The following is a 26,432-nucleotide window of genomic DNA, read 5'->3' as shown; positions in this document are numbered from 1 at the left end:
ACAAGATATAAAAGATCTATGCTAAAATGGGGACATTCATATACCCACCACCCAGTTTAAGAAATAGAATGTTACCATTTCCTTTTAAGGTCCCCACTTGGCCTAATGTATTAAAGTACTTGCAATTCCATGGAGGCTGTTTTTGGTCCTTCAGTGACTCTCCTTGTATTGTACATCTTTGCTTACACGTGCAACATAGTCTACAGCATACATTTTCAGAGTGAAATTTCGGGGCTATTGGTTATGTACTTTTCCAAAGGTTTTAAGTTTTTTTCATATAGGTAATAGACTAGCAGTTTTAAATATAAAAAATATAAACAGGTCATATTTAATCTTCCTTTTACCTGGCTCTCAGCTACACAGACATACGCACACACACACAAACTAGCTTGTAAATAGCAGTACATCATTTATTATATATCCTTCCAGAGTATCTTTATATAAATAACAACCAAGTGTATCCCCCCCCCTTTTTTTTACACAGACAGTACATAATAAATACACTTATCAATAGCTTGTGTTTTTTACTTAGCAGTATTATCTTAGAGAGCATTCTCTATCACTTTATATTCTTTTTGTATAGCTGTATAATACAAGGGGGTTTCAGAAAGTTTGTGGAACTTTTCTATTATCTCTTAATTCCATTTTTCCACAAACTTTTGCTATTATGAACAGTGTCGCAATGAATAAGACATTTAAAATTATGGTAAATTTTGCCTAGTTTCTGCCACTGGAATTACAGAAGTTTATGTTTCCACAAGAATGATTGTTACCCTACACCCTATCAAAGTGTTTATCTTTACCATTCTCAACAGTGCAGTGCAAAAATACTTACCTATATTTGTTATTTACCATATTAAAAGGTCAAAGGGGGAAATCACGTGATCATGTCTAGAAATCCCAGAATGCCATTTAGTAAAATTTGATATCCATTCAGACTACAAAACCAAACTGTTAATAAAATAAAAATCGTTGACTGCCTCTTACCCACTCAAACACCAAAGCCACTACTGCCCAGTCAATTCTAACTCACAGCAAGTCTTTCTAGGCTTCCTAAGACTGCATACCATACTAGGAGCACACAGCCATCTACACTGATGCAGCCTTGTTAACACAGCAAAGAAATTGTATTCCCAAATGGGATTGTATCCATAGATATAGGGGTTAGGATGCACAACATTTTGGGGTGTCACAAAGTCATAACAGTCATAAAAGAGAAAAACTGGGAAGTTTGACCATGTGAAAAAGTTTGACTATGTGGTAAAATGACTACCGGAGGGAGGAAAAAATTGTAATTTAAACAGCCCAAGGGCTAATTTCTTTAATATAAAAAGAGTTATTTACTAATTAAAGAAAAGTTCTCAAACTCACTTTGTAAGTTAAATTTGCAGTCTGGCAATGTATTTAGAACAACAGTGATATAATTTATCATCTACAGTATAGCCAAGGGTAGAGAGCAATGCCCTCAACCTAACAACAACCTCTAGAAATTCACACACATCCCATGGGCATGACACATGTTCTCAGATGTTACTGCTGCATTGTTTAGAATAGCATAAGCCTGGAATGACCAAAAACGTCATCCTTCGCAGACTAATTAATAAATTGTACATCCACATGAAGGAACACTATGTAGATATTAGAAAAAAGTAAGCTACATCTGTATGAAATGAAGTCTAAGAGACACGGCGAAGTAGAGTGAAGTGAAAAGTGGAAGGAGGGGCAGTGGTGGCTCAGGGGGAACGCGTTCCCTCCATGCAGGAGACCTGGGTTCAATTTTTGACCCGTGCATCTCAGGAGCAACCACCACTTGTCTGTTAATGGAGACTTGCTTGTTGCTGTGTTGCTGAACAGGTTTCAGCAGTGCTGTAGATGAAGGCAAACTGAGAAAACTGGCCAAGGAAAACTCTCTGGGTCATAAATGTCTGATCCACAGTAGGCCACCGGAATGGTTGGGCAGCATTTCACTATGTTAGGTATGAGGTCGCCACGAGTCAGTGACTGGCTCAACTGCAGCTAATAACAAAGACCGGGGAGAGAGTCTAAGTAATATGCTCATGTATGCACAGAATATTTTCTTAAAGGTAAAAAAGAAATATACAGTGTTTGCTTCTGAGGGAGGGGGCACGCATTTAAAACAATAACCATGTGTATGCAGAATGAACACTCTACTCAGCTGCACTTGGTAATCCACACAGGACTCAGACACCACACTCACAGTCATGGACCAGAAAATGCTCAGGGCAACAGCTGTTTCAGTCACGGCAGCCTGTCAGCCCAGGCAGAGCCCTTTCAGGGCTACTGATAAAAATGCTCACAGGACACACCACTCCACCATAAGCCTCAGCCAAAAAGGTGACTGGCTGTAGTTCCATGGGTCCCCCCCAGTTAAGTACCTGGAGGCACTCCACTCTGTAAGTGAGCCTCCTGCCCAAAGTTCTTCACCTTTCTTGCTCCAAGGGCTAGGAGGGTCACTGCTCCGGCTCATGCTCTGGCTCTTGGTTCTGCTTCTGTTCGTCTGGCACTCCTCTAGTGTCACAGATTTCTGTCCCTGGGTTGAGGAGGTCCAAAGGACTTGTTCCACTCCTGCCTCTTCTTTGATGGTGATAAGATTCCCTCCACCTGCTTCTGAGATGGCTCATTTTATACACGTTACAGAGTCCCAATACGGTGCTGTGGGTTAATGCACTGGACTGCAAACTTGGTTTGAACCCCAAGGTTGGTGATTCAAACTCACCAGCTGCTCCTCAGAAATCCTATACAGGGTCACTATAGGTCGGAACCGAGTCAACAGTACTTAAAAATAACAGCATACACACATTAGAGTTCCAAGTTTTTACAGCCATAATTAACTGTTAACTACTCAATACCGAATCATATAAGCCTATCAGCATCTTTCCCCACATGCTCTTACCCAAATCCAGCAGGAAAGTCTTTTGGTGGCAGTTACAAAGACTATGGCTAAAAGAGACACAGGAAGTAGTTCACTGTACAGAATTGTGTTGTCAATGAAGGTTTGCTCAGCAGTTTAGGTTCACATGCAACAATTTCTACACAAGTGTGGACATTTGCATTACTTCTATTCTGGTTGCTCCATTTCCAGTAATTTAGTGTCCCTGTCCCCTTAGATTCTCATTTTTGTTTTTAAGTAATTGTTCATTGTTTGGTTTCATATATGTGTGTGTTTTTTTTTGTTTTGTTTTTTAAGAAGTACAGTATTTACAGGTGATATTATAAATTTGTTATGTAGCTAGAAGATGAACTCAGGTTAATTTTTGTTCAAGGTTTGAAACTTATGTCAGGGCAGTGTCTCAGGGGGAGTCTAGGGGAGTCTTCCTGTTTCAACCACTCCAGTTGTTGTTGTTAAGTGCCATCAAGTTGATTCCTACCCATAGCGACCCTGTATCGGGTTTCCAATGAGCAGCTGAGTGAGCTTGAACCACCAACTCTTCAGTTCAAGTGACTTTACTGTCTGACGCATTAGCCCACAGTGCCACACCAGGACTCCAGCCAGTCCAGCAGTCCTTGCGTTTTGTTTTGTTTTCTTATGAATCTGAAGTTGGTTCTGTTCCATATCTGTCTCCTGTTGTGTCAGGGTCCATCTCTTGTGGTCCTGATTAGACTGGTGGGCAGTGGTAGCCAGGCATCATTTTTTTCTGTTCTCAGGGTAGATGAGGCCAGGATTTGTGTAGACTTATTTGTCCTTCTTTCTCTTTTGCTTCAGACACGTAGAGTACAATAGTTGTTTGTACCTTAGAATGACTGCTTGCAAGCTCTTAAGACCCCAAACACTACTCACCAAACAAACTAAGCTGTAGAACATAACTTTATAGTTATGTTGACTGAGATGACCCACGAAACTATGATCTTAATCCTTCAAAGTCAGAAATCCAGTCCCACAAGGTGTTTGGTTATGTCTAAGAAGTGTCCGTAACTGTGCCCCCTTATACTTTATTTGTTGTTGTCATTAAGTGCCATCGAATCTGTTCCAACTGATAGCGACCTTGTATAGTGTTTCCGAGGAGTGGCTGGTGAGCTTAACCCACAGGGCCATACCAGGACTCCTACCTACTGTATTACTCATGTATGTAAATGAATATATGTGCATCATGTTACATAGGTGCATGTACATATATTATATATTCATTTACATACATGAATAATAAAGATACCCTTTGTGTATCTGCACATATATTTCTTGTTTTGGTGGGATGCTTACCTTTTTTTTTCTTTTTTGATTAAAAGAGTAAACGTTTATTATTTCACAGTTTCTGTGATTCAAGAATCTGACCTCACTAGGTACCTCTGGCTCATGGTCCCTCATGAGGCTACATTCAAGCTGCCAGGGTACAGTCATCGAGGCTTGACTAGCCCGAGGGATCTGCTTCCAGGCTCACTCACATATGGTTTCTTTCTGGCTGCCTCAGTTGCTTATGATGTGGGCCTACCAATAGGCTGTCTGAGTAGGACATTTGCTTTCCATTGTATATTCTTAACTATTAGGATTTTACTTGTATGTATCCATCTAACTTTCCATTTTAAAAAGTCATTAAGGAAGAAAGTGTATTAAAAATGGTGTCTCCTTATTTTAAATTGCCTTTCTTTATTAGTAAGTAATGTTATTCATTAATGTTAGTCCTGGTGTGGTGCTGTTGGATAAGCACTGGACTGCTAACCACAAGGTCGGTGGTTCAAACCACTCCATGGAAACCCTATATAGGGTTGCTATGAGTCAGAATCAACTCAATGGCACTTAACAACAACAACTTTATTCATAGGCTCCCTGGTGATTCTGTGATTAAATACTCAATTGCTAGCCAATCGATAAGCAGTTCTAACCTATCTGCTGCTCCTCAAAAGAAAGCTGTGGCAGTCTGCTTGTAAAGATTTATAGCCTTGGAAACTTGGGCAGGTCTCCTCTATCTTAGAGGGTCGCTATTAGTCAATAAGGACTGGATAATTTGCATTTCCTTTCTTGGCCTTATAGATTCTATTTTTCTTTTGGATCCTTATTCTTTATTGATATCCATGAACTTTTAATATATTTAAAAATTAGCCCTTTCACTAGCATGATCCCATTTTAAACACTCAGAGTAGAGGGCTCCAGAAAAGACCTTCACATCCTCTCCCATTTGACAGGATACATTTAGAAAATGTTGGGCCACTAGGTATTTGCCCCTTGTTTAAGTTCCTCTAAGAAAGGAGTCCAAGTACAGCCCTGTAGGCTAAACATTGGACTTCTAATCTTCAAGGTTGGTGCTTCAAACCCATAGCCTCTCTTTGGAAACTCTGTATACAGTTGCTATGAGTTGGAACTGACTCAATGGCACTTAAAAAAGGAGAGGCACAATCTCCCCCTAGCTGCTCTCCTACTAGTCCATATCTTCCACTTTCTCCCCTTCCTTTTCTCTATCCTCAGTCTTTCATGTGGTAGGTTCAGTTCATTTCCTCTTTCTCTTCTATAAAATCCTTTCTAGGACTTCAAGCCAGTCATTCATTCAGAATGTGAACTTAACAGTGAACTAGTTTGGAGATATGAAAGAGTCTAAGACATAATTCCTATAAAGTTATAATGTAGTACCTGACATACCATAATGGAGGTCACTGCAGTGAGTAGGGACCAGTGTGACCAGTGTCTCTGGGGGCTTGAATAAGGCTTGATAGAGGCGGGAAATACAGATTTAGTAGCTACATTTATTGACCATCTATACAATAATATAAAGTATTGCCTCCTTCATGTGAATTAAACTGGGTCCTATCTTATCTCTACTCTTGTAAGTGATACTGATCTTAACTAATTTCATAACTTCTAATATCATCTGAGGAGCCCTGGTATGGCACTGTGGGCTAACGCGTCGGACTATAAAGTTGTTTGAACAGCAGGCTCACCAGCTGCTCCTTGGAAACCCGATACAGGGTCACTTTGGGTCAGAATTGGCTCAATGGCACTTAACAACAACAACATCTGAATGCTGGAGAGTAACAAATTTATGCCTCTAGAGCAGCCCTTTTGAGAGCTCCAGATTCCTCTTTCCGGCTGCCTACATGTCATGTCTACTTGGCTAGAGCTCTCTAACATGATGTATTCAAAGCAGAAAGAACTTGTGAGTTTTGCCCCCTACACCTCTTCTTTCCCATCCTAGTAAATGCCCAACACCTGGGAATTTTCTTCTCCTCCATCCCCTTCAACTCCTTCACCGTAACCATCCGTAAGTTCTTCTGCCTATACCTACATTTTCCTTCTCAAATCCCTCTTTCTTCTTTCTACCTTCAGTGTCTGAGCCACCATCTTCTCATGTAGTACCTTCTCTATGTGCTAGTGTAGGAGCCATATGTTAATCAGTAATCACATGAATTAATGTGTAATACAAATTTGATAAGTCTTATAAAGTATTTGAGGTACATGGTGCAATGAGAATCTATTGTAGCATACCTTGACTTAGAATGGAGAAGAGGAGAGGCTTCCCTTAGACGTGATGCCTCAGCTGATACCTTAAGGTTGGTGAAGAGAGAGGGGCAGAGGGTACTAGACAAAGTGGACAGTGCTCCACAAGTCCTGTGGTAGGAGGAGAGCAGAGTTGGTAAAGGGGCTGAAAGAAGGCCAGTGTGGATGGAACAGAGAGCACAGGGAAGTCTGATGAAACTGCAGAGGCGATGGGACTAATCCATACGGCCCTTAGAGGCCTTGGATCCTGTTTCCTCTCATCTACTCTAGGCTCTGTTTTCTGCATTTATCTCCCCTCTCCTTCATCGTCAGTTCCTCACTCTGTGACTCCTTTCCATTGACCCACAAAGATATCCAGGTCCAGCTTTTAAAAACCTTCCCTCAGACTCACATTCCCTTCCAGGTATCATCTATCTCATTTCTCTGCTCCCTTCATAGCCAAGCCTCTCAAAAGAATTTACTTAGACTTTTTGTCTTCACTTGCTGAATTCATTCAAGTTGGGCTTTTTGTCTTGAATATTCTACTAAGAAATTTTTTATCAAGGTAAACAGAAACCTCCTCTTTGTCATTTTTCCATCTTCAGTGCGGTATCATTTGACACAGTTGAAGACTGTCCCCTTAACATTTTCTCTCATGACCACTGCAACCCTATATTCTTCAGGTTTCCATACAACCTTACTGGCCACTCATCTTCCTCCAGACCTCTAAATGTTGACCTATTCAGCGTTCCTCTACCCTCACCCTTCCTAAAGAGGCTCATGACTTTAGGTACTTAGTAATCTACATGCAGAAGTTTCCCAAATGTTTTACCCACAGCCCCAGATCCTATTTTCCACTGCCAACTCAGCATTTCTACATGGCTGTCTTGTAGTTATCTGAAACCTAACATGTTCAAACCACAGCTCTTCAATTGTCTTTGCAGACCTCCTCGTCCCCCAGCGTGTCATCTCACTCACCCACTGCCCAAGTCACAGCCTCCCTTGTTCTCACCCCTCACATCCAACCTTTATGCTGTGTTGTTGTGTGCTGTCGAGTCAGTTCTAACTCAGAGCCACTCTGGTTAGGGTTTCCAAGGAGTAGCTGGTGAGTTTTGAACCACCGACTTTACAGTTCAGACTGACCTTGTAGTCCAGTGCTTACCCTACAGCGCTACACCAGAAGCTTACTGTCCGCTTAAATCTTTGGAAGATTTCAACTCAAATATTACCACTTCAGAGAGGCCTTTCCTGATCACTCAGTCTCATATTGACCATTCCCAGTCTCCCTTTTCTTAACCTGCTTTATTTTTTACTGCCTTTACTGCTAGCTAACATGAGTTTACTTATGCAATTATGGTCTTATGTGTTTCTTCATCTCCCCCCATGTGAACGCCCCAGACCTCATCTGTCTTATTTACTGCTGTGTTCCCAGTGCCTAGAACAGAGAATGTAGTTATTACTCAATAAACGTTTGTTGGATGAAAACCCTAAGAAACTACTTAGAAGCTTTGGGTAAGAAAACGATGGAGATGTAGAGAAGGAATAATAAATCCCAGGCTATTAGAATAGGTTATAACATACTTCTCAGAAGTCAGCAAACTAAGTACATTTTAAAATGGAGCTGTAGGTGTTATAGGATAGAGCGATGGCTCTCAAATGGGGCAGTTTTACCTTCCACATTGACAATGTCTAGAGCTATGTTTGGTTGTCACAGCTGAGGAGTGTTAACTGACATCTAATGCATTAGAGAGGCCAAGGACATTGCTAAACATCCTGCAATGCACAAGATAGTCCCTCACAACAAAGAATTTTCTGACTCAAAATGTCAATAGACTAAGACCGCCTTGTATAGAGTATAGATTCTGAAGTGTAGAGCAGTTTGTGCCACTTGTTGTGATGTTGGAAGTGTTCTCCATCTGCTCTGCCCAGTACAGTAATTTGGTTATTGAGCACTTCAGATGTGGCTGGTGCAGCTGAGGAACGGAATTAATTATTTAATGTTTAATTATTTTCAATTTCATAGCCTTATGTGGCTAGTGGAGTCCTGGTAAGGCACCATAGGATAAACCTTGACCACTAGGTCTGTTTAAACTACAAGGTTGCTGTAAGTCGGATCTGACTCAGCGGCACTTAACAACAACAATGTGGCTACTATACTAGACAGCATGGTAGAATCTAAAGGACTTTAATTGTATAACTAACATTTTATTGTGTGTTCACATATATATGTGTATGAATGTGTATGTATATATGAGGAGACTTCAAAAAATTCCTGGGAAAATAGAATGAAAAGATAATGGAATTTTTCCACAAACTTTTTGAAACCCCCTTATATATATTCATACTTTGTACACAAGAGTTCATAGTCTTTTCAGATACTGTCCTGGATCCCCCTAACAAAGGTCTCATAGCCTTTCTGTGCTTCTTTTAACAACCCCTCCCTGTCCCGGTGTGATGCACTTGGACTGAAAAGTCAGTTTGAGCCACAGTGTCAGTGGTTCAAATGCATCAGCCACTCCTTGGGAACCCTGTACAGAGTCAGAACCAACTTGACGCCATTTAACAATAACAGCAACATGCCCCTCATTCAGAGAACCTCAGCCACTGGCCAGCACAACCTGGTAGATTGGGCAGAGAAAGGAGCTTCCGGATAGTCAAGGAACAGTGAGAAGCTTGCTGTGATTGGATATACAGTAATTGGATTTCTAGTTTTGCCAGCACCATTTGGTGAAGAGACTCTCTTCCCCAATTGATGTGTTTTGGCCCTTTGTCAGATATCAACTGACCATGTTGTTGTTGTTATGTGCTGAGGAATTGGTTCCGACTCCTAGTGATCCTTGCACAAGATTTCCAAGGAGCTCTGGTAGCGTAGTGGTTACGAATCGGGCTGCGAACCTTAAGGTCAGCCGTTCGAAACTACCAGCTGCTCCGCGGGAGAAAGATGAGGCTTTCTACTCCCGTAAAGATTTACACCCTTGGAAACCCTGTTCAGGGTCGCTATGGGTCGGAACCGACTCGACGGCACTTAACAACAACAACAAAATCTTTACGAGAGCAGAAAGTTTCATCTTTCTTCCCTGGAACAGCTGGTTTGTGAACTGCTGACCCTGAGGTTAGCAGCCCAATTCGTAACCAGATAGATTTACTTCTCGATTCTCTATTCTGTTTCATTGACCTATGTGTCTTTCAGTGTTCCAGGACCAGGTTGTTTTGACTACTGTGGCTGAGTACTAGGTTTTGAGATCAGAAAGCAACAGACCTCCTAATTTGTTCTTCTTTTTCAAGTCATGCTTTGCTTCTTTAGGGTCTCTTTCCTTTCCAGATAAAGTTAATGATTCATCTTTCCATCTCTTTAAAAAAATGCTGCTGGAATCTGTATTGGGACTGATTACTTTGGATTGTTGTGGTTATTGTTGTTGTTAAAGTGCCATCTAGTCAGTTCCAACTCATGGCGACCTTGTATAGGGTTTCTGAGGAACAGCTAGTGGGTTTGAACTGCTGACCTTGCTATTCTTAGTTCATTGCTGATTGTACAGTGCCATACCAGGAGTCTTAGATTGCTTTGGGTACTGTTGACATTTTCACAATGTTAAGTCTTCCTATCCATAAGCATGTTATATTTATTCCTCCATTTCTATAGGTCTCTTTTGGTTTCTTATAGTAGTGTTTTGTATTCTTTGTATAGATTTTCTGTTTCTCTGGTTAGAATGACTCTTAAATATTTCAAGTTTTGGGTCACAAATCAGGTTGCGAACTGCAAGGTCAGCAGTTCGAAACTACCAGCTGTTCCGCAGGAGAAAGATGAGGCTTTCTGCTCCCGTAAAGATTTACAACCTCAGAAACCCTGTACCGGGGTTGCTATGAGTCGGAACCAACTCCACGGCACATAACCACCACCACCTGGTAAATAGTACTGTTTTCTTGACTTCACATTGCTAAAGCTCTCAATGAATTCCAATAATTTTCTTACTGACTCTTGAGATTGTCTATGTATAGGATCGTATCATCTGCAAATAGACTTTTACTTCTTCTTTCCCAGTTTGAATGCCTTTAGTTTCCTTTTCTTACATTATAACTCTGGTTAAGACTTCTAACACAGTATTTTAATAGGAATGGTGATAAAGAATCCTTGTCTGATTCCTGTTCACAAGGGGAATGTCTTTATTTTCTCTCCATTGAGAGTGATGTTGGTTGTTGATTTTGTATATCTGTCCTTAATTATGTTGGGAAATTTCCTTTCTATTATTTTGTGGAGTGTTTTTATCAGGAATGGGTGTTGGATTTTGCCAAATGCCTTTTCTCCATTAGATGATCATGTGATTTTTTTTTTTTCTTTGTTTTACTTATGTGGTGGATTACATTGATTGTTTTTTCTAATATTCAATCATACCTGCATACATGGCATGAATACCACCTGGTCATGAAGTAGGGTTTTTGTTTTGTTTTAGGTTATTGTTGGATTCTATTGGCTAGGATTTTGCTGTGAATTTTTGCATCTGTGTTCATAAAGGACATCAGTGTATAATTTTCAGTATTAACGGTTTTGGTATCAGGATTATGTTTCATAAAATGAACTTGGAACTTTTCCATCCTTTTCTATATTCTGGAATAGCTTTGAGTAGAATTTATGTCAGCTTCTTTCAGAATGTTTGGTACAATCCATCAGTAAAGCCATCTGGGCCCAGACTTTTTAGTTGGAAGTTTTTAATGACTTGATAAATTTCTTCTTTTGTTATAAATCTGTTCAAGTTTTCTACTTCAGTCTGTGTGAGTTTAGGTAGGTCATGTATATCTAGAAATTAATCCGTTGCATCTAGATTTTCAAATTTGTTGGAGTAAAATTCTTCATAATATTCTGTTGTTATCCTTTTTTTCTGTTGATTCTGTTGTGACATATCGTTTCTTATTTGTGTTATTTGCAGCTTCTCCTTTTGTTAGTTATACCAGTGGTTTGTCCATTTTATTAATGTTTTCAAAGAATTAACCTTTAGTCTTGTTGATTCTTTCTACTGTTGTTCTGTTTCATTGATTCCTGCATTAACTTTCAGTATTTCTTTTATTCTGGTAGTTGAAGACTTGCTTTGCTGCTCTTTTTCTAATTGTTAGAGATGAGAAGTTGGATTCAGGTGTTGATTTTGATGCTTCTTTTTTAGTGTGTGCATTTATAACTATAAATTGCCCTCCAAGCACTGCTTTTGCTGTGTCCCAAAGGTTTTGGTATGTTGTATTTTCATTTTCATTTGATTCAAGGAATTATTTTTAATTTGTTCTATTACCAGTAGCTTTTAAGCAGAGTGTTATTGAATTTGATATTTTTTCCCTTGATCCTCTTATTGTTAATTTCTAATTTTACAGCACTGATGCTTTTTAATTTATTGAAGTTTGCCTGTGGCCTAACATATAAGGTCTGTTCTGGAGACTGTTCCATATGCACTGGAGAAGAATATATATTGTGCTGTTGTTGGGTTAAATGCTCTGTATAAGTCTACGGGGTCAAGTTGGTTGATTGTAAGCCATTTTGCTCCATCATGCTTTTTCTTGGTTTATGGAAATCCCCAACCAGGAAAGCAGGGCCCACTGCCTGTGCCACTAGGCGTTTCCCCAACAGTAGCAGAGCCCATGTCCGTGTGTCCTGAAGTGCATTCACAACCTCCACCTCTCAGAGGCCTTCCAGAAATTGAAAAATACCTCCTCATAAAAACTCAGTCCCTGATCTGAGGCCAACCTTGTCATTTAGATCTCTCCAAGTTAAGTTATTTTACCAAACCAGTAAGTAACTGATAAAACGGAATCAGGAACTTGAAAAATCAGGCTGGATATTAAGTAGCCTTGTCTCACCTGGGGAGAAACTATTCCCTTCTCATTTCTGTTTAAGAAGGAAGACCTAGTTTGGTGCTGGTATTTTTTTAATCTTCTAGTATTTGTGAATCTTCCTTAATGACAAACGTAGACCTCAGCACCTTTGTAGGCAACAGTATCTAGTTAGAATTCAATAACATGATTGCATCATACTCAGTTTTCATGTCACCTTCAATTTATATTTTCCGTTTGCATTTACTCCATAAATAGTGATTTAAAGTTTCTTTTTTAGATGTATTTACATTTTAAAATAATCCATTTTGAGAAAAACCGTTAGTGAGTAGTACAGACACTATCTGGGTCTAGCACAAAGATTCATGAATGACCTGAGAAACAGGGCTGTGGGAAGCGATGGGTCCTTTTGTTTGCAAGACTTAAGCGAACTTAGCCTTTTCCTGGGATAGCTATCTAGTTCTGGTGCATGTCTTTATCCTCTGCTTCTCCTCCCAAAGGTTTGTTTATCAAGCAAAAGTTGGGGGTCGCTGGTTCCCAGCCGTCTGTGCCCACAGCAAGAAGCAAGGCAAGCAGGAAGCAGCAGATGCGGCTCTCCGCGTCTTGATTGGGGAGAACGAGAAGGCAGAACGCATGGGTTTCACAGAGGTAACCCCAGTGACAGGGGCCAGTCTCAGAAGAACTATGCTTCTCCTCTCCAGGTCCCCAGAAGCACAGCCAAAGACAGTTAAGACGTCTACTTTTGGTGCTTTTTTTTGGGGGTCCTGCTTACTCCCCTCTGGGTGAAGTCAGCTTTTGCTATCATGTGAATCTCTCCCAGGCTTTAATTAATGTTAGCCTCTAGAGAGCATAAAATGGGAGTAGATGTAAGAGGGACAAAGATGGCTCATAGTCAAGTAGACCATGAGCTCTGTGCCCACTCTGAAGTACAATGTTAGCCTCTAATTAATGTTAACTTCTAGAGAACGTAAAATTGGATGTGAGAGGGATCACAGTCAAGTGGACTGTAAACCCTATGCCCACTCTGAAGTACAGTGTTTGTTGTTGTTGTTAGTGCCGTCGAGTTGGTTCCAACCCATAGTGACCTTGTATAGGGTTTCCAAGGAGCCGCTGGTGAGCTTGAACCGCTGACCTTGCAGTTCAAACAACTTTACAGTCTGGCACATTAGCCGACAGCATGTTAGCCTCTAGTTAACTTTAGCCTCTAGAGAATGTAAAATGGGAGTAGATGTGAGATGGCTCACAGTCATGTGGACCATGAGCTCTATGCCCACTCTGAAGTACAATGGGCATAGATCTGACTCATTCCTGACATCACCTCCTGTCCCCACAGCTTCCTCTCACTGGCAGTACCTTCCATGACCAGATAGCTATGCTGAGCCACCGGTGTTTTAATGCGCTCACTAACAGTTTCCAGCCCTCCTTGCTTGGCCGCAAGATCCTGGCTGCCATCATCATGAAGAAAGACCCAGAAGACCTGGGTGTCGTGGTCAGCTTGGGCACGGGTAAGTAAGGCTTTGAGACTTACTCCCCATGCAGCAGCTCCCACAGTGCACTTCTCCTTCTCCCAGGAGGTAGCAAGAAAAAGATACTCATTTAAAAAAAAAATCTTCTTGATGTGAATTGAATGAAGGTTTACAAAGCAGATCATCAGTGTTACCTTCAACAAGCATATACTTTGCTTCATTATAATGACTGCAATCCCCTCTATGTATCCAACAGTTGACCATATTTACCTCTATTCACTTTGACTCTTGCATTCCCCCATGTGTTCCACTACCTTCGTCTTTCCTCTGCTAACCTCCATCTTGTTGGAGATTGTCTGCCCCATCACCCATGTTAACATGGATCTACCCTCTAGCACATGAATAATTTTCCTCTCACCTGTCACCAGTAACCATCGTAGAAATTTTCTGTGATCAAGAAAACCTTTTGACCTTTTATGATTGACAAATTTCATTATCAAAAAAACTTTTCAAGATGCATCCTGAAGTATAATGCTGCCTGTGATAGAATAATATCCATATGCCTTAGAGGGAAGACTGGTTAATACCATTATTATTCAAATTTACACACCGACCACTAAAGATAGTAATGATGAAATTGAAGAATTCTACCAATTTCTGTAGTCTGCAGTCTGAAATTGATCAAACATGCAATCATGATGTATCAATAATTACTGTGATTGTAGTGCAGAGGTTGGAAACAAAGAGGAAGGATCAATAGTTGGAAAATACAGCCAAAACTAAGTCAGGGGTAGACGGTGGAACAGACCATTAATTGCTCATATGGAAGCTCAGGCTGAAGCTGAAGAAGTCAACTTTAACAAGTCCTCGAGAGCCAAATTTTGACCTTGAGCATATTCCACCTGAATTTAGAAATCATCTCAAGAACCGATTTGATACATTAGATACCACTGACCAAAGCCCAGAAGAGTTGTGGGATGACATCAAGAACACTGAACAGGTAAAAAACAAATGGTCCATTAAAAAGAAATGAAAGAAGGAAAAGACCAAGTGGATGTCAGTAGAAACTCTGAAACTTGCTCTCCAGTGTAGGGATGCTAAAGCAGATGAAAGAAATGAGGAAGTAAAGAGTTGAATAGAAATTTCAAAGGCAGCTCAAGAAGACAAGAGTCCAGTATTATAATGAAATGCAAAGACCTAGAGTTAGAAAACCAAAAGGGAAGAACACACTCAGCATTTCTGAACCTGCAGAAACTGAAGAAGAAAAAAAAAATTCAAGCCTCAACTTGCAATATTGAATGATGTAGATAGCATTAAAAGAAGATGGAATCAATATACAGAGTTCTTGTTCCAAAAAGAAATGGACGATGTTCCACCATTTCAAGAAATAGCACATGATCAAGAGCCAGAGGTATTAAAGGAAGAAGTCCAAGGTACACTTAAGGCATTGGCAAAAGCAATGCAAATTGATGCCGCACTGGAGACACTGACTCATCTAATCAAGAAATTTATAAGACAGCTGCCTAGCCAACGGATTGGAAGAGATCCATATTTGTGTCCATTCCAAAAAAAGGTGACCCAGTGGAATGCGGAAATCATCGGATAATACCATTAATATTGCATGCAAGTAAAATTTTGCTAAAGATAATGCAAAAATGGCTGCAACAGTACATTTACAGGAAATTGTCAGAGGTTTAAGCCACATTCAGACGAGGGTGTGGAGCCAGTGATATTATTGGTGACGTCAGATGGATATTGGCTAAAAGCAGAGAACATCAGAAACATGTTTACCTGTGCTTTATTGACTATGCAAAGGCTTTCGACTTTGTGAATGATAAGCTATGGACAAAATTGCAGAGAATGCGTATTGTGGAACACTTAATTATGCTCATGAGGAACCTGTACATAGACCAAGAGGCAGTCGTTTGAATAGAACAAGGGAACATCAAATGGTTTTAAATTAGGGAAGATGTATGCCAGGGTTGTATTCTTTCACCATACTTTGTATGCCAAGCACATAATCTGAGAAACTGGATTGTATGAAGGAGAACATGGCATCAGGCAAACTCATTAACAATCTGCCCATAGGCAGATGGTACAAACTTGCTTGCTGAAACTGAAGAGAAATTAAAATACTTACTGAAGAAAATCAAAAAGCACGGTTTTCATTATAGGTCGTGCCTCAATTTAAAGAAAACAAAAATCCTCACAACTGGGCCAATAAATAATATGATAAATGGCAAAAAGATTGAAATTGTCAAAGACTTTATTTTGCTTGGGTTCACTACTCATGGAAGCAGCAGAATTGCCTAATGCAATAAGTCATTTGATTTCTCGACTCATTGAAGCTGCATTCAAGAAATCAAATGACTTACTGCATTAGGCAAATCTGTTGCACAAAACCCCTTTAAAGTGTTCAAGAGCAAAGATATGGTTTCTTTGTTTTAATAATTCTCTGCATAGAGTTCATTATGTTTGTGGGGTTTCTTTTTACTTTCATTTCTGTTGTGTTCATGTTTACTAAGTCCTGATTTTCCTTTTCTATTTTGATGTGAAGTTATCCCATAATTAATTAACTTTTTCCATGTTTAAAGCAGTGTTTTATCTTGAAATCTATTTGACTTTCTTGCCATTTGGAAATTTTGTGTCTGCACTATTCCTTGTTTTTTTTTGCTTTGTAATTGACTACATTATAAATTGATATCTCTGACTCCCTATTTTCAGTCTTATAGGTTTGTTTTACTTTAAATACCCCTATAAACACTTGACCTCAAGGTCAGTGTGAACTGCAAGGTTGGTGGTTCAGACTCACCAGCAACTCAGAAACTATACAGGGTCATTATGAGTTGGAACCTACTTGACGACACTTACCAACAGTAACATATTTTGATTGAGTTCTGGGTGGTTTGTCATATATGGTAATCTCAGGTTGTTGTCTGCTGTTGCAGCCCAAAGAATACCTTGTAGCATTTTTTTTTGTAAAGTTAGTCTAGTTATTACAGTTTCCTTTGATTTCTATTTATCTGAAAATGTGCTAATTTCACCGTTGTATTTGAAGAACAGCGTTTCTGAGCAGTATATGATGCTTCTTTGACAATTTTCTCCTTCAGAATTTTGTATATATCGCCCCATTACCTTGTAACCTCCATGGTTTCAGCTGAGAAATCAGAGTTTAGTTTTTTGTTTATCCTTTATAGGTAACTTTTCATTTTTCCCAAGCTGCTCTCAGGATTCTTTCCTTGTCTTTCATTTTGGAAAGTTTGATTATGATATGTCTTGGTGGTTTTCTTTTGGGATCTATCCTTTTAGGGTTCATTAAGCTTCTTGTATGCTTATCTTCTCTTTCATGATGTTAGAGAAGTTTTCTTCTAACAACTTGTCAACAATTTTCTCTGTACTTTTTGTTGTCTCTTCCTATTCTAGAATTCCAGTCACCTATAAGTTATTCCTCTTCATGGTGTCCCACGTAACTCTTAGATTTTTGCATTCTTTTTTCTGATTCTTCTCCTAGCATACTAGTATTGAGACATTTATTTTCAAGCTCACTAATTCCAGCTTCCACTCCTTCAATTCTAGTCAATATACTGTTCATTTCTGAAATCTTAGTCTTAACTGTCTGGATTTCTAATTGCAAGTTTTCTATTGTTTCAAAATTTGCATTTATTTTGTCTGTTGGTTCTTAACAGTGTTTCTCTGAATTTTTCTAAAGATTTTTTTCTGTGTTCTACTTGCTTTCCTCCATCATTCTGTCAATATTTTAAAGGAACCTAAATATCATTCTTTTGAATTCTTTTTCAGTTAGTTCCATTACCTTTTCTTCCTCAGAAATGTCTGGCTCTGCATCTTGGTCATTTGTTTGAGCCATTTTCTCTTGTTTCTTCATATGAGCTAAATTTGTCTGTTGTCTCCAAGACATTGGGGCATTGTCATATCTGTATTTAATTGATTATACATTGATGTGTTCTTGGGCTCTCACCAACTATCTCCTGTGGGTTTAATTAGAAAATAAAAGTGTATACACCATTCTCTGTGTGCTGTTCACGCACCTCAGTTTAGGGTGGGTTTGGCTGGTGTTGGATGCTGTCTGTCGTTGATCAGGTGGTAGAGGGGCTGGTTTTGGCTCTTGCTCAATGGATGGAGCTGCAGAGGGTACGGTTGTGACAGGGCTGCATGTTCACAGTTGCTGTCTCCTGTTGGATGGGAAAAGGGAGAAAACCACTCCCTCATCCCCAACACACACACACAGAATAAACAAGCAAGGGGCCAACAATGAAAAGAGAAAATAATATAGAAAAATAAAAACAGATAGCAACCAGGAAAAAAAAGACTGTAATAACTAAAAAGAGAGGAAAGGGACAGGAAAATGCAATTATAGAAGGGAAAAATAAGAGAGAAATAAAAGGAAGAAATAAAATAAAACACTTAGAAAAACCAGGGTAGGAAAGAAAGATGAAAATGAAAAAAAAAGAGAGAGATGAAAGGAAAAACAAAAGCAAAGAGAAAGAATAAATTCAAGGGATTGGAACGAGAAGAAGGAATAAGCAAACAAAAACAAGAAAACAATGAAAGGGGAAAAGCCAGTACAGTTGTTGGACCCAGTGAGAAAACTCTGGGGGTCTCTGCCAGCCATGTAGCTCATGGGGAAGGTGTAGGAGGGGTGTGACAGTGAGGTTCCTGTTGACCTCAGTGTTCTCTATGTCCAGAGCACTGAATCTGGAAGCAGTTGGAGGCCCTTGATGAAGCTCGTTCCCAGTGTCTGTTAGGACTACAGGGCAGATGGGGACAGGGAGGCTGGATATGAGGGTTTCTGCTAGATAATGCTGATCTGGTGACTACAGGTTCTGTAGCCGAACCCTCCTGAATCCAGGCACCAAAGCAGCATAGATGGCTCCCTCCTCACACTGGCGTGGCCCACAACCATGTGGCTCCAAACACCTGGAGAGCAGGTTGTTCTGTGTTGGGGATAGATGAGGGTGGGAGCTGGCTACACCTCTGGTGTCCAGAGGAGATTTACCTGTGAGAATCTCCTCTGACTGGTCACCTTCTGTTTCCAAAGCTGCTCCTAAAAGTTCAAGATGGTCGCACTACATCTGGCCGGCCGTTCACCAGTCTCCCTCTCTCACCGTCCCTGCCCAGCTTCTCCTCGTAGCAAGCACTCACTCCACTCCTCTAACCTTTCTTCTGAAGTTCAGCGTTCCAGAATTTTCATCTGTGCCCGTTTCATTTGGTCTCTTGTATCTTCATTGTAGAGAGTCCATGCACCTGCCTCATCCACTGTCTTGCTAGAAATCCCATGGGATATGCTTTATAGTTCATTTGAGCATTGGTTCATTCAGAGTACGGAATGAATTCTTATTTCCTAGGGAAGAGAACGTGGGAATCAAAGAGCCGAAACACTGAAACTGTTCCTGGTTTCGAATCTTAAGAATAAACAGCCTTCTTACCTTAGTCATCAAATTCCCTTTGGAAATTTCACATTGGCTTTTACCTCTTTCCCAGGGAATCGCTGTGTGAAAGGAGATTCTCTGAGCCTAAGGGGAGAAACTGTCAATGACTGCCATGCGGAAATCATCTCCCGGAGAGGCTTCATCAGGTGAGCCAGCAGCCTCGCTCCTTCTCTCCTGCTGCCCGGGACCCCACAGTCACCACCAGCCTCTCGGAAGATCCACTGGAATCAGCAGGCCATTGACCCCAAGGGCTAGCCTTTGCTTTTAGCCAGTCCATTTGAACCTGCCGAATGCAATCGATCCCCTCTGTGACCCAGACTGCCTCCCGCCTGCACAGCTTGTTTTTAAGTGTGCTCCCTTTTCCAGCAAGTTCTGCTTCATTCCCTCTTCTAAAAACTCCAAACAACCTCTGGGTCCCCAGGGCCCTGGGTATGAGGCAGCCTTCCATCTCCCACTGCTCCTGCCATCTCTCTCCTTCACTTCACCTTTTCTTTAATTTATGAAAGGAGAGCCTGGGGAGAAGCAGATGCCTCCTAGAGTCCTGGAGTCCATTGGTTCTGCCCTGGGATCCCTGTAGCCACCAGAGCAAGGACCCTGGATTTTGTCAGCTATGAGACTGACCTGAAAGGCTAGCTTCCTTTTGTGAAATGCGAGGTCTCCCGTGGAGAATGTCTCACCACCCTGTACTTCTTTCAGCCTGAGAAACTTTTCCTCTCACACAACCTCAGATAGAGATCAGTTATAGAAGACATTGCTGCTTTTAGAAATGAACCTTCTTTCTTAACCAGACTTTGTTTTTATAGGTTTCTCTATAGTGAATTAATGAAATACAACTGCCAGACTGCAAAGGACAGTATTTTTGAGATTGCTAAGGGAGGAGGAAAGCTCCAAATAAAAAAGACAGTGTCGTTCCATCTCTACATCAGGTTTGTACTGTCTAACAATGCCAGAGCCAGCCTCCTGGCCTCCAGGGTTAAGCATATGAATACTGTCCTCACCCTAAAACCCGGCCTTACTTCACAGGCCCCACTCAGCTCTGCGTTTGTGGTCTAAACCCTGGTGTGGGGTGGCTCTCACATGCACTCCTACCTACCTCCAACACCCCATGGCAGGTGTCAGAAAGTCTCTTGCATCCTCCATATGCAGTTGTTTCTGTGCCCCAGGAAAGTGGCAGGAAATGTCTGCACAGGTGAGTGCTGATGGACACCCCTCTCTTGCAGCACAGCCCCGTGTGGGGATGGTGCTCTCTTTGACAAGTCCTGCAGCGACCGTGCTGTGGAAAGCACAGATTCCCGCCACTACCCGGTCTTTGAGAATCCCAAACAAGGCAAGCTTCGCACCAAGGTGGAGAACGGTGAGTGGTACGGGTCCTGTCTTCTCTCCTGCAAGGCCCCAAGCCAGGCACAGGGACCTGGGCACGACTGCTGCGCTTTTGCCATTAGTTGCTGGGAAACAAGAGTTTTTTACAGGCAGAGGGAACATCTGGTTAAGGGGAAGAACTGTGAAGACTGAGATTCCATTATGAATACATTCATTTGTAAGACCTAGGAGAACTTCAAGGAGCCCTGGTGGCACAGTAGTTAATCAGAGTTAGACAGTTGGACTCCTCTAGCTGCTCCTCAGGAGAAAGCTGTTGCAGTCTGCTTCCATAAAGATGTACACCTTAGAATGCTATGGAGCAGTTCTGCTCTGTCCTATAGCATCACTGTGAGTCAGAATTGACGTGCCATCATGTTTGGGGTTTTGTTGGGAGATCTTTAAATCAGACAAAGGTAGAGAGAGGTCCCTTCTGGAGCTCAGAGGAGAGATGATGGCTGGAAATAAAAATTGGAGAGCCATCCTCCCATAGCTGGGCTACACTATACAGCTATACAGGAGAAAGAGAGAAAATTCAAAGAAAGTGATGGAGAACTAAGCCCTGAGGAATGGGCAGGTAAAAATGCTAAGTATTCCATTCCCTTCCTGTCTGGCTGGCTACTAATTCTACTCCTTGTCCACTAGCTCTCTCCCTTCCAATGCTTCCTTCCTGTGTCCTCACTTCCTCTCCTGTTCCCTTCAGGCCATTCTTCAACAGTCATTAGCAGCATCCTCCAACACAAATCAGATCTTGTCACTTCCCTGCTCAAAACCCTATAGTAGAAAAGAGTTAGCCTATGACCTAGAGCATTTCACGTCCAAGAGAACTGAAGAGATACATCCATATAAGAACTAGTACACACGTGTTCACAGCAACCTTGTTCCTAATAGCCAGAAAGCGTAGCAACCTCTATATCCATTAACTTATGAATGGATAAATGAACTGCAGCATATCCATCCACTAGTCATAAAAAGGATCAAGGTGTCTGGTACATGCTACTGTATAGATGAACCTTGAAAACAGGACACTAAGTGAGAGAAGCCAGACACAAATATGAAGTGTCCAGAGTAGGCAAATACACAGAGACTAAAAAGTAGATTAGTGGTTGCCAGGGGTTAGGGGCTGGAGGAGTTAGAGGAAATGGGGAGTTACTGCTAATAAATACAAGTTTTCCTTTGGGGGTGATGACATGCTCTAAATTACGATGGTCACACACCCTGAATATTCTAAAAATCATTCAGTTGTACACTTTCAATGATGAATTATATACAACGTATATCTTACTAAAGATTTCATTTTTTAAAAAAACAAACAAAACACCCTATAGTGGCTTCCTCCTGCATTCCGCATGAAAGCAAGACCTGCCATGAGCACGCAGGCCCAGTGTCAGCCCTGTCTGGCCCTTTTGTTATTGCCCCTTGCTGCCCCAGGGCCTTTGCCTTTGCTGTTTCTCTCTCTGTAACACTCTTACTCCAACTGCTCCTGGTCCTCATTCATGTGTCAACACCCCTGTCTGCCCTGTCTGAGGTGCTGCCCTCCATCATAGCTCCCTCGAAGCTGTCAGAACACTATTATAATCTCAAATTCCTGCATCTCTTGTGGTGTACTTGTTTATTGTTAGCTTCTTTCCTTTTTTATCCCTTCACCCCATGAGACATTCCTTGAGGACAAGAATCTTGGTTTTGCTCACTGTTATTACCCAGCACCAAGAATATGCCTGGCACATAGTAGGTACTCTGGAATCTATGCCCAGTGAGTAGCCTGTGGCCCAAGTCTGAGGAGTTTAAACACTAAACACTACACCAAGACATAGTCTGGTCCTGTGGATCTGACCCAAGTCTCTAACACAGGGGAAGGTACAATCCCAGTGGAGTCCAGTGATATCGTGCCTACGTGGGACGGCATTCGGCTTGGGGAGAGACTCCGTACCATGTCCTGTAGCGACAAAATCCTCCGCTGGAACGTGCTCGGCCTACAGGGGGCGCTGCTGACCCACTTTCTGCATCCTGTGTATCTCAAATCTGTCACCCTGGGTAAGGGACATGGAATGCCTTGGGAGCTGGAACCAGTCTGTCCTCCTAGTGCCCAAAGCCCCGCAAATGGTACGCTTCATTGTCAGGCATTAACATGATGTGTCCCCTTTTCTAAGAGTATTTGACTCTGTGGCCAGTGCTTGGTGCTGACTGCCCAGTCGGCTGTGGTGGGAAGATCAGTTTAGACAGCGAGCTAAGAAAAGACATGGCAGGCAAGTCTTTTCAAGGCGGGCAAAAGAAAGCCAGCAGCTTAAAACTTCAGTGTCTTTGTTCTCCGTAGTTCTTGGCCCGACCTGGACCTTTGCATATACTGTTTTGGTATTTGATGCCCCCATCCACATCCTGGGAGCCACTGTCAGAAGGTGCTTCCTAGCCAGGGAGCCATTTCTTGGTCCTGATAACCTTATGAGCCTCAAACTACTCCCCACCCCACTGCCCCTGCCTGTTAGCCGCACAGAATGCAATCACAGGCATATGCATTTTTGTACTCAGGTTACCTTTTCAGCCAAGGTCATCTGACTCGTGCTATTTGCTGTCGTGTGACAAGAGATGGGAAGTCATTTGAGGACGGACTACGACATCCCTTTATTGTCAACCACCCCAAGGTACTATAATCCCATCTGTTTTCCCCTTGACCTTTTTCTCCCCATTTCAAGCAATCCTGTCAGTAGAGTAAAAATGGTGTCCTGAGAACACGGGTTTACCCTTTCCTCTTTTTGGATGGCAAGGGCTTTCCTTTTCTGAGCCTGGAATTTATTTGAATAGAGGTGGGGTTAGAATATCCAGACTCTGCTTCTTGTTAAGTGCCATCGAGTTGGTTCCAATTCATAGCTACTTTATATAGGGTTTCCAAGGAGTGACTGGTGAATTTGAACCACCAATCTTGTAGTTCAAACTGACCTTGCAGTCCAGTGCTTTATCTCACATGTCAATCCTAACTCATAGCGACCCTGTATAGGGTTTGGGGGACTGTAAATCTTTATCAGAGTAGGCAGCCTCATCTTTCTCCTGCAGAGCAGCTGGTGGTTTTGAACTGCCAACCTTGGGGTTAGCAGCCTAATGCTAACCCTACAGCTGCTAAGTGAAGGGGAAAGATGGAGATCCCACAATTTCTGTTTCCTAAGAGTCTTGAGTCCTGCTTCTGAAAGGTTTCCATCTTCCTCTCATTGCTCCTGGGATCTCTAGGTGGGCCGAGTCAGTGTATATGATTCCAAAAGGCAATCTGGGAAGACTAAGGAGACAAGCGTCAACTGGTGTTTGGCTGACGGCTATGACCTGGAGATCCTGGATGGGACCAGAGGCACCGTGGACGGGTAAGGAGAAACACAAAGCCATCCTTCTGCCCTGACTCACAGGTTCTCCAGGGCTAACCAACTCTTTACCCTACCATGGGCACCCTTCTTTCCTGGTGTCAGGTGAATAATGAGTGTTTTTATGTCTCTAGGCCACGGAATGAATTATCCCGGGTCTCCAAAAAGAACATTTTTCTTCTATTTAAGAAGCTCTGCTCCTTCCGTTACCGCAGGGACCTACTTAGACTCTCCTATGGTGAGGCCAAGAAAGCTGCCCGTGACTATGAGACAGCCAAAAACTACTTCAAAAAAAGCTTGAAGGACATGGGCTATGGGAATTGGATAAGCAAACCCCAGGAGGAAAAGAACTTTTATCTCTGCCCAGTATAGTAGGATCTGGGACTGAGTGGTTGGGGGTGTTCACACTGGGATGAAAGAGACGTATTTGTAGTATTCCTCATCACACTGGTCAAAGGTTTTGAGGATTTTCTTTTGGTTTTTTAATTTTTTAAAAAGACGGAACAAAGACTGCTGACACTGAGAATTTTGGGTTCCTGTTTATCCTGTTTTCTTTGGAATTGCTAGGCAGGGTCTGGCCAGGCCCCCTTCTGCTTTCTCAAGTGAAGAAACAGAGACCTAACAGGAGAGAAAAATGGGTTATCTTTTCACCCAGAGCATAAGTATCTGCAGCCATTTCCTCTTAAATTTTGTTCTGTTTTGTTTTCCAGTTCTTTTAAGTTTGTCTTTGCTACACTGACCTCTTGTGGTCTTGATGAGGTTCCAGTCGAGTCTTTGCAAATCATGTTAGGGACGACGGATGGTTTCATTGGTGGGTTGCACGGCCCCTCTACTTCCTTCCACCCCTTCTGAGATTCCTTCCTTGTGATCATTAAGTTTCTCTTTTGCCACCTGAGAGAGTCAAGAGATGAACTTTAAAATATTTGATGAAACATTTACAAGGGCAGGAGTTGAAAACTGCAGTCAGTTAATTCCTGGTGCCATTGGGTTGGGAGTCTGCAGATAACTGCTCTGTGATCTTTGGATCTTGCACTTTAGCCAGTTGGGAGGGGCCAAGAAGCAAGAAAACCTGATGCTCAGGAAGGGCACCCTCTCCCCAGGCAGCAGGGATGCCTAGAACTAGCCGGACTAGGCCAAAGGAGCTGTCCAAGCAACAACCACTTCCCAGGGAGCACAGACCTGGACTAGCGCCAGCCCAGCTCCCAGCTGCTCCTCCGAAAGTATTCCTAGGAACTTGGCCTGCCAACTGAGGGAGCAGGGCCACAGACCCAACCATCTGGCAGAAAAAAACCAGGACAGACCCTCGAGGGCAAATCCCCTCTGCTCAGATAATCAGAACTTAGCAAGAATGAGAGAAAAATCATGTTGGTCAGACACTGTGCCACCCGGCATCTTTCTCCTGACAGTGACCCAAGGGAAATCAACTGATAGGTCACAGGGAAATTAGAAGTTTTTTAAAAGAATGAGTAGATGCTGATTCTTGCCTGCTACAGATAACCTGGAATTGCACAGATTTTAAATTCAGATGTACTTTTCCATTTATCCAAGTGCTTTGGTTTACTAATGGATTCTGAAGTTTGGCACATGCGTAAGGCAGACTGTGGATCTTGAGTCCCGCTTGCTGAGGAATCTTTGTCTGTCATATGTCAAGGTAGTAGCTGTAGTGAAAGGGCAGGTTGTCCTCAAACTCTGTGAGGTGAAGCCATTTGTCTGCACCTCAACCTGATGTTGACTCCCGGTCAGAGCCCTTGGCCTCTCTGTGGAGTCTGGCTCTGCTACCTCCAGGGCCTGACCTGCCTCTGTCCTCTAGATGCGTACCTTCACCTGTGAACATGCTGAGTCACTGCTCGCCCTCAAATGCTCCCCTCTACCACCCCCACCCTGCTGACCCTCGGCAAACTACTGACTAGTTCAGCCCTCTGTCACACCTCTTCAACAGTAGATGTGTCCACATGTGCACTTTTATTCTTTGTGGCTATATACCCTCCATTTCTTTTGACCAAAAATTGACCAAATTAAGACCCAATTTTTTTTAGAATATATTGGGGATGTCCTTGTAGAACACCAAAGTGTACCAAGGAGCTGGTCGGGAAACTGTGCCTGTCTTCTGGTTGGAAGGGGCCTGTTCCCATTGGTCTGCCTCTGCTAAAGTTTAGGCCCCCTGAATCTGGAGCAGTGAGGTCGTGTGGTTCCCACGCACCGGAAGGAAGCTCATCCCTTCAGGCTGCAGACTGCAGGATCTTCCCAAGGGCTGGTTCCGCTGATTGTCTTGAGCATTAGTATTGTCTGCAGAGCTCTGACTGGCCAGCACCTCTTTAACCAGGAGCACAGGAGCTCTCAAAAGATCAGAGCCCCACTTGCCCCCCAGACTTCCAGTATTGTGTCTGCTGTAGGAAAAGACAAGGCATCCCTGAGCTCTACATGTCTGTTGGAAGTAAGCCTGGGCCAGGCCCTGCCCCACCACATCCTCTCTCCCCACTGTCATACAAGATGGGGGAGGTGAAGCTCCTCCCAGAGGGGTCTGTCACTCTTCTGTCAAATCTATTTTTAAAAATTGGGACCCCCCCCCTTTTTTTTAAATGAG

General features: G+C 42.2%; 1 protein-coding gene across 1 annotated transcript in view; it reads left to right on the top strand.

Moving 5' to 3' along the window:
• The window catches only part of ADAR (adenosine deaminase, RNA-specific), a 30,102-nt gene extending 5,882 nt beyond the window's left edge, over positions 1-24,220 (top strand). Inside the window, exons 6-14 of the mRNA XM_006861508.1 lie at positions 12,736-12,961; positions 13,569-13,740; positions 19,201-19,294; positions 19,952-20,074; positions 20,369-20,502; positions 22,356-22,538; positions 23,031-23,143; positions 23,724-23,851; positions 23,983-24,220. Coding sequence (XP_006861570.1) covers positions 12,736-12,961; positions 13,569-13,740; positions 19,201-19,294; positions 19,952-20,074; positions 20,369-20,502; positions 22,356-22,538; positions 23,031-23,143; positions 23,724-23,851; positions 23,983-24,220 — 1,411 coding nt within the window. The remainder of the gene's footprint in view (positions 1-12,735; positions 12,962-13,568; positions 13,741-19,200; positions 19,295-19,951; positions 20,075-20,368; positions 20,503-22,355; positions 22,539-23,030; positions 23,144-23,723; positions 23,852-23,982) is intronic.
• Positions 24,221-26,432: the final 2,212 nt, after the last annotated feature.

The sequence above is a fragment of the Chrysochloris asiatica genome, unplaced genomic scaffold, assembly GCF_000296735.1.
Source record: "Chrysochloris asiatica unplaced genomic scaffold, ChrAsi1.0 scaffold00042, whole genome shotgun sequence".
Lineage (NCBI taxonomy): Eukaryota > Metazoa > Chordata > Mammalia > Afrosoricida > Chrysochloridae > Chrysochloris > Chrysochloris asiatica.
This window is presented reverse-complemented; position numbering and strand designations above follow the sequence as displayed.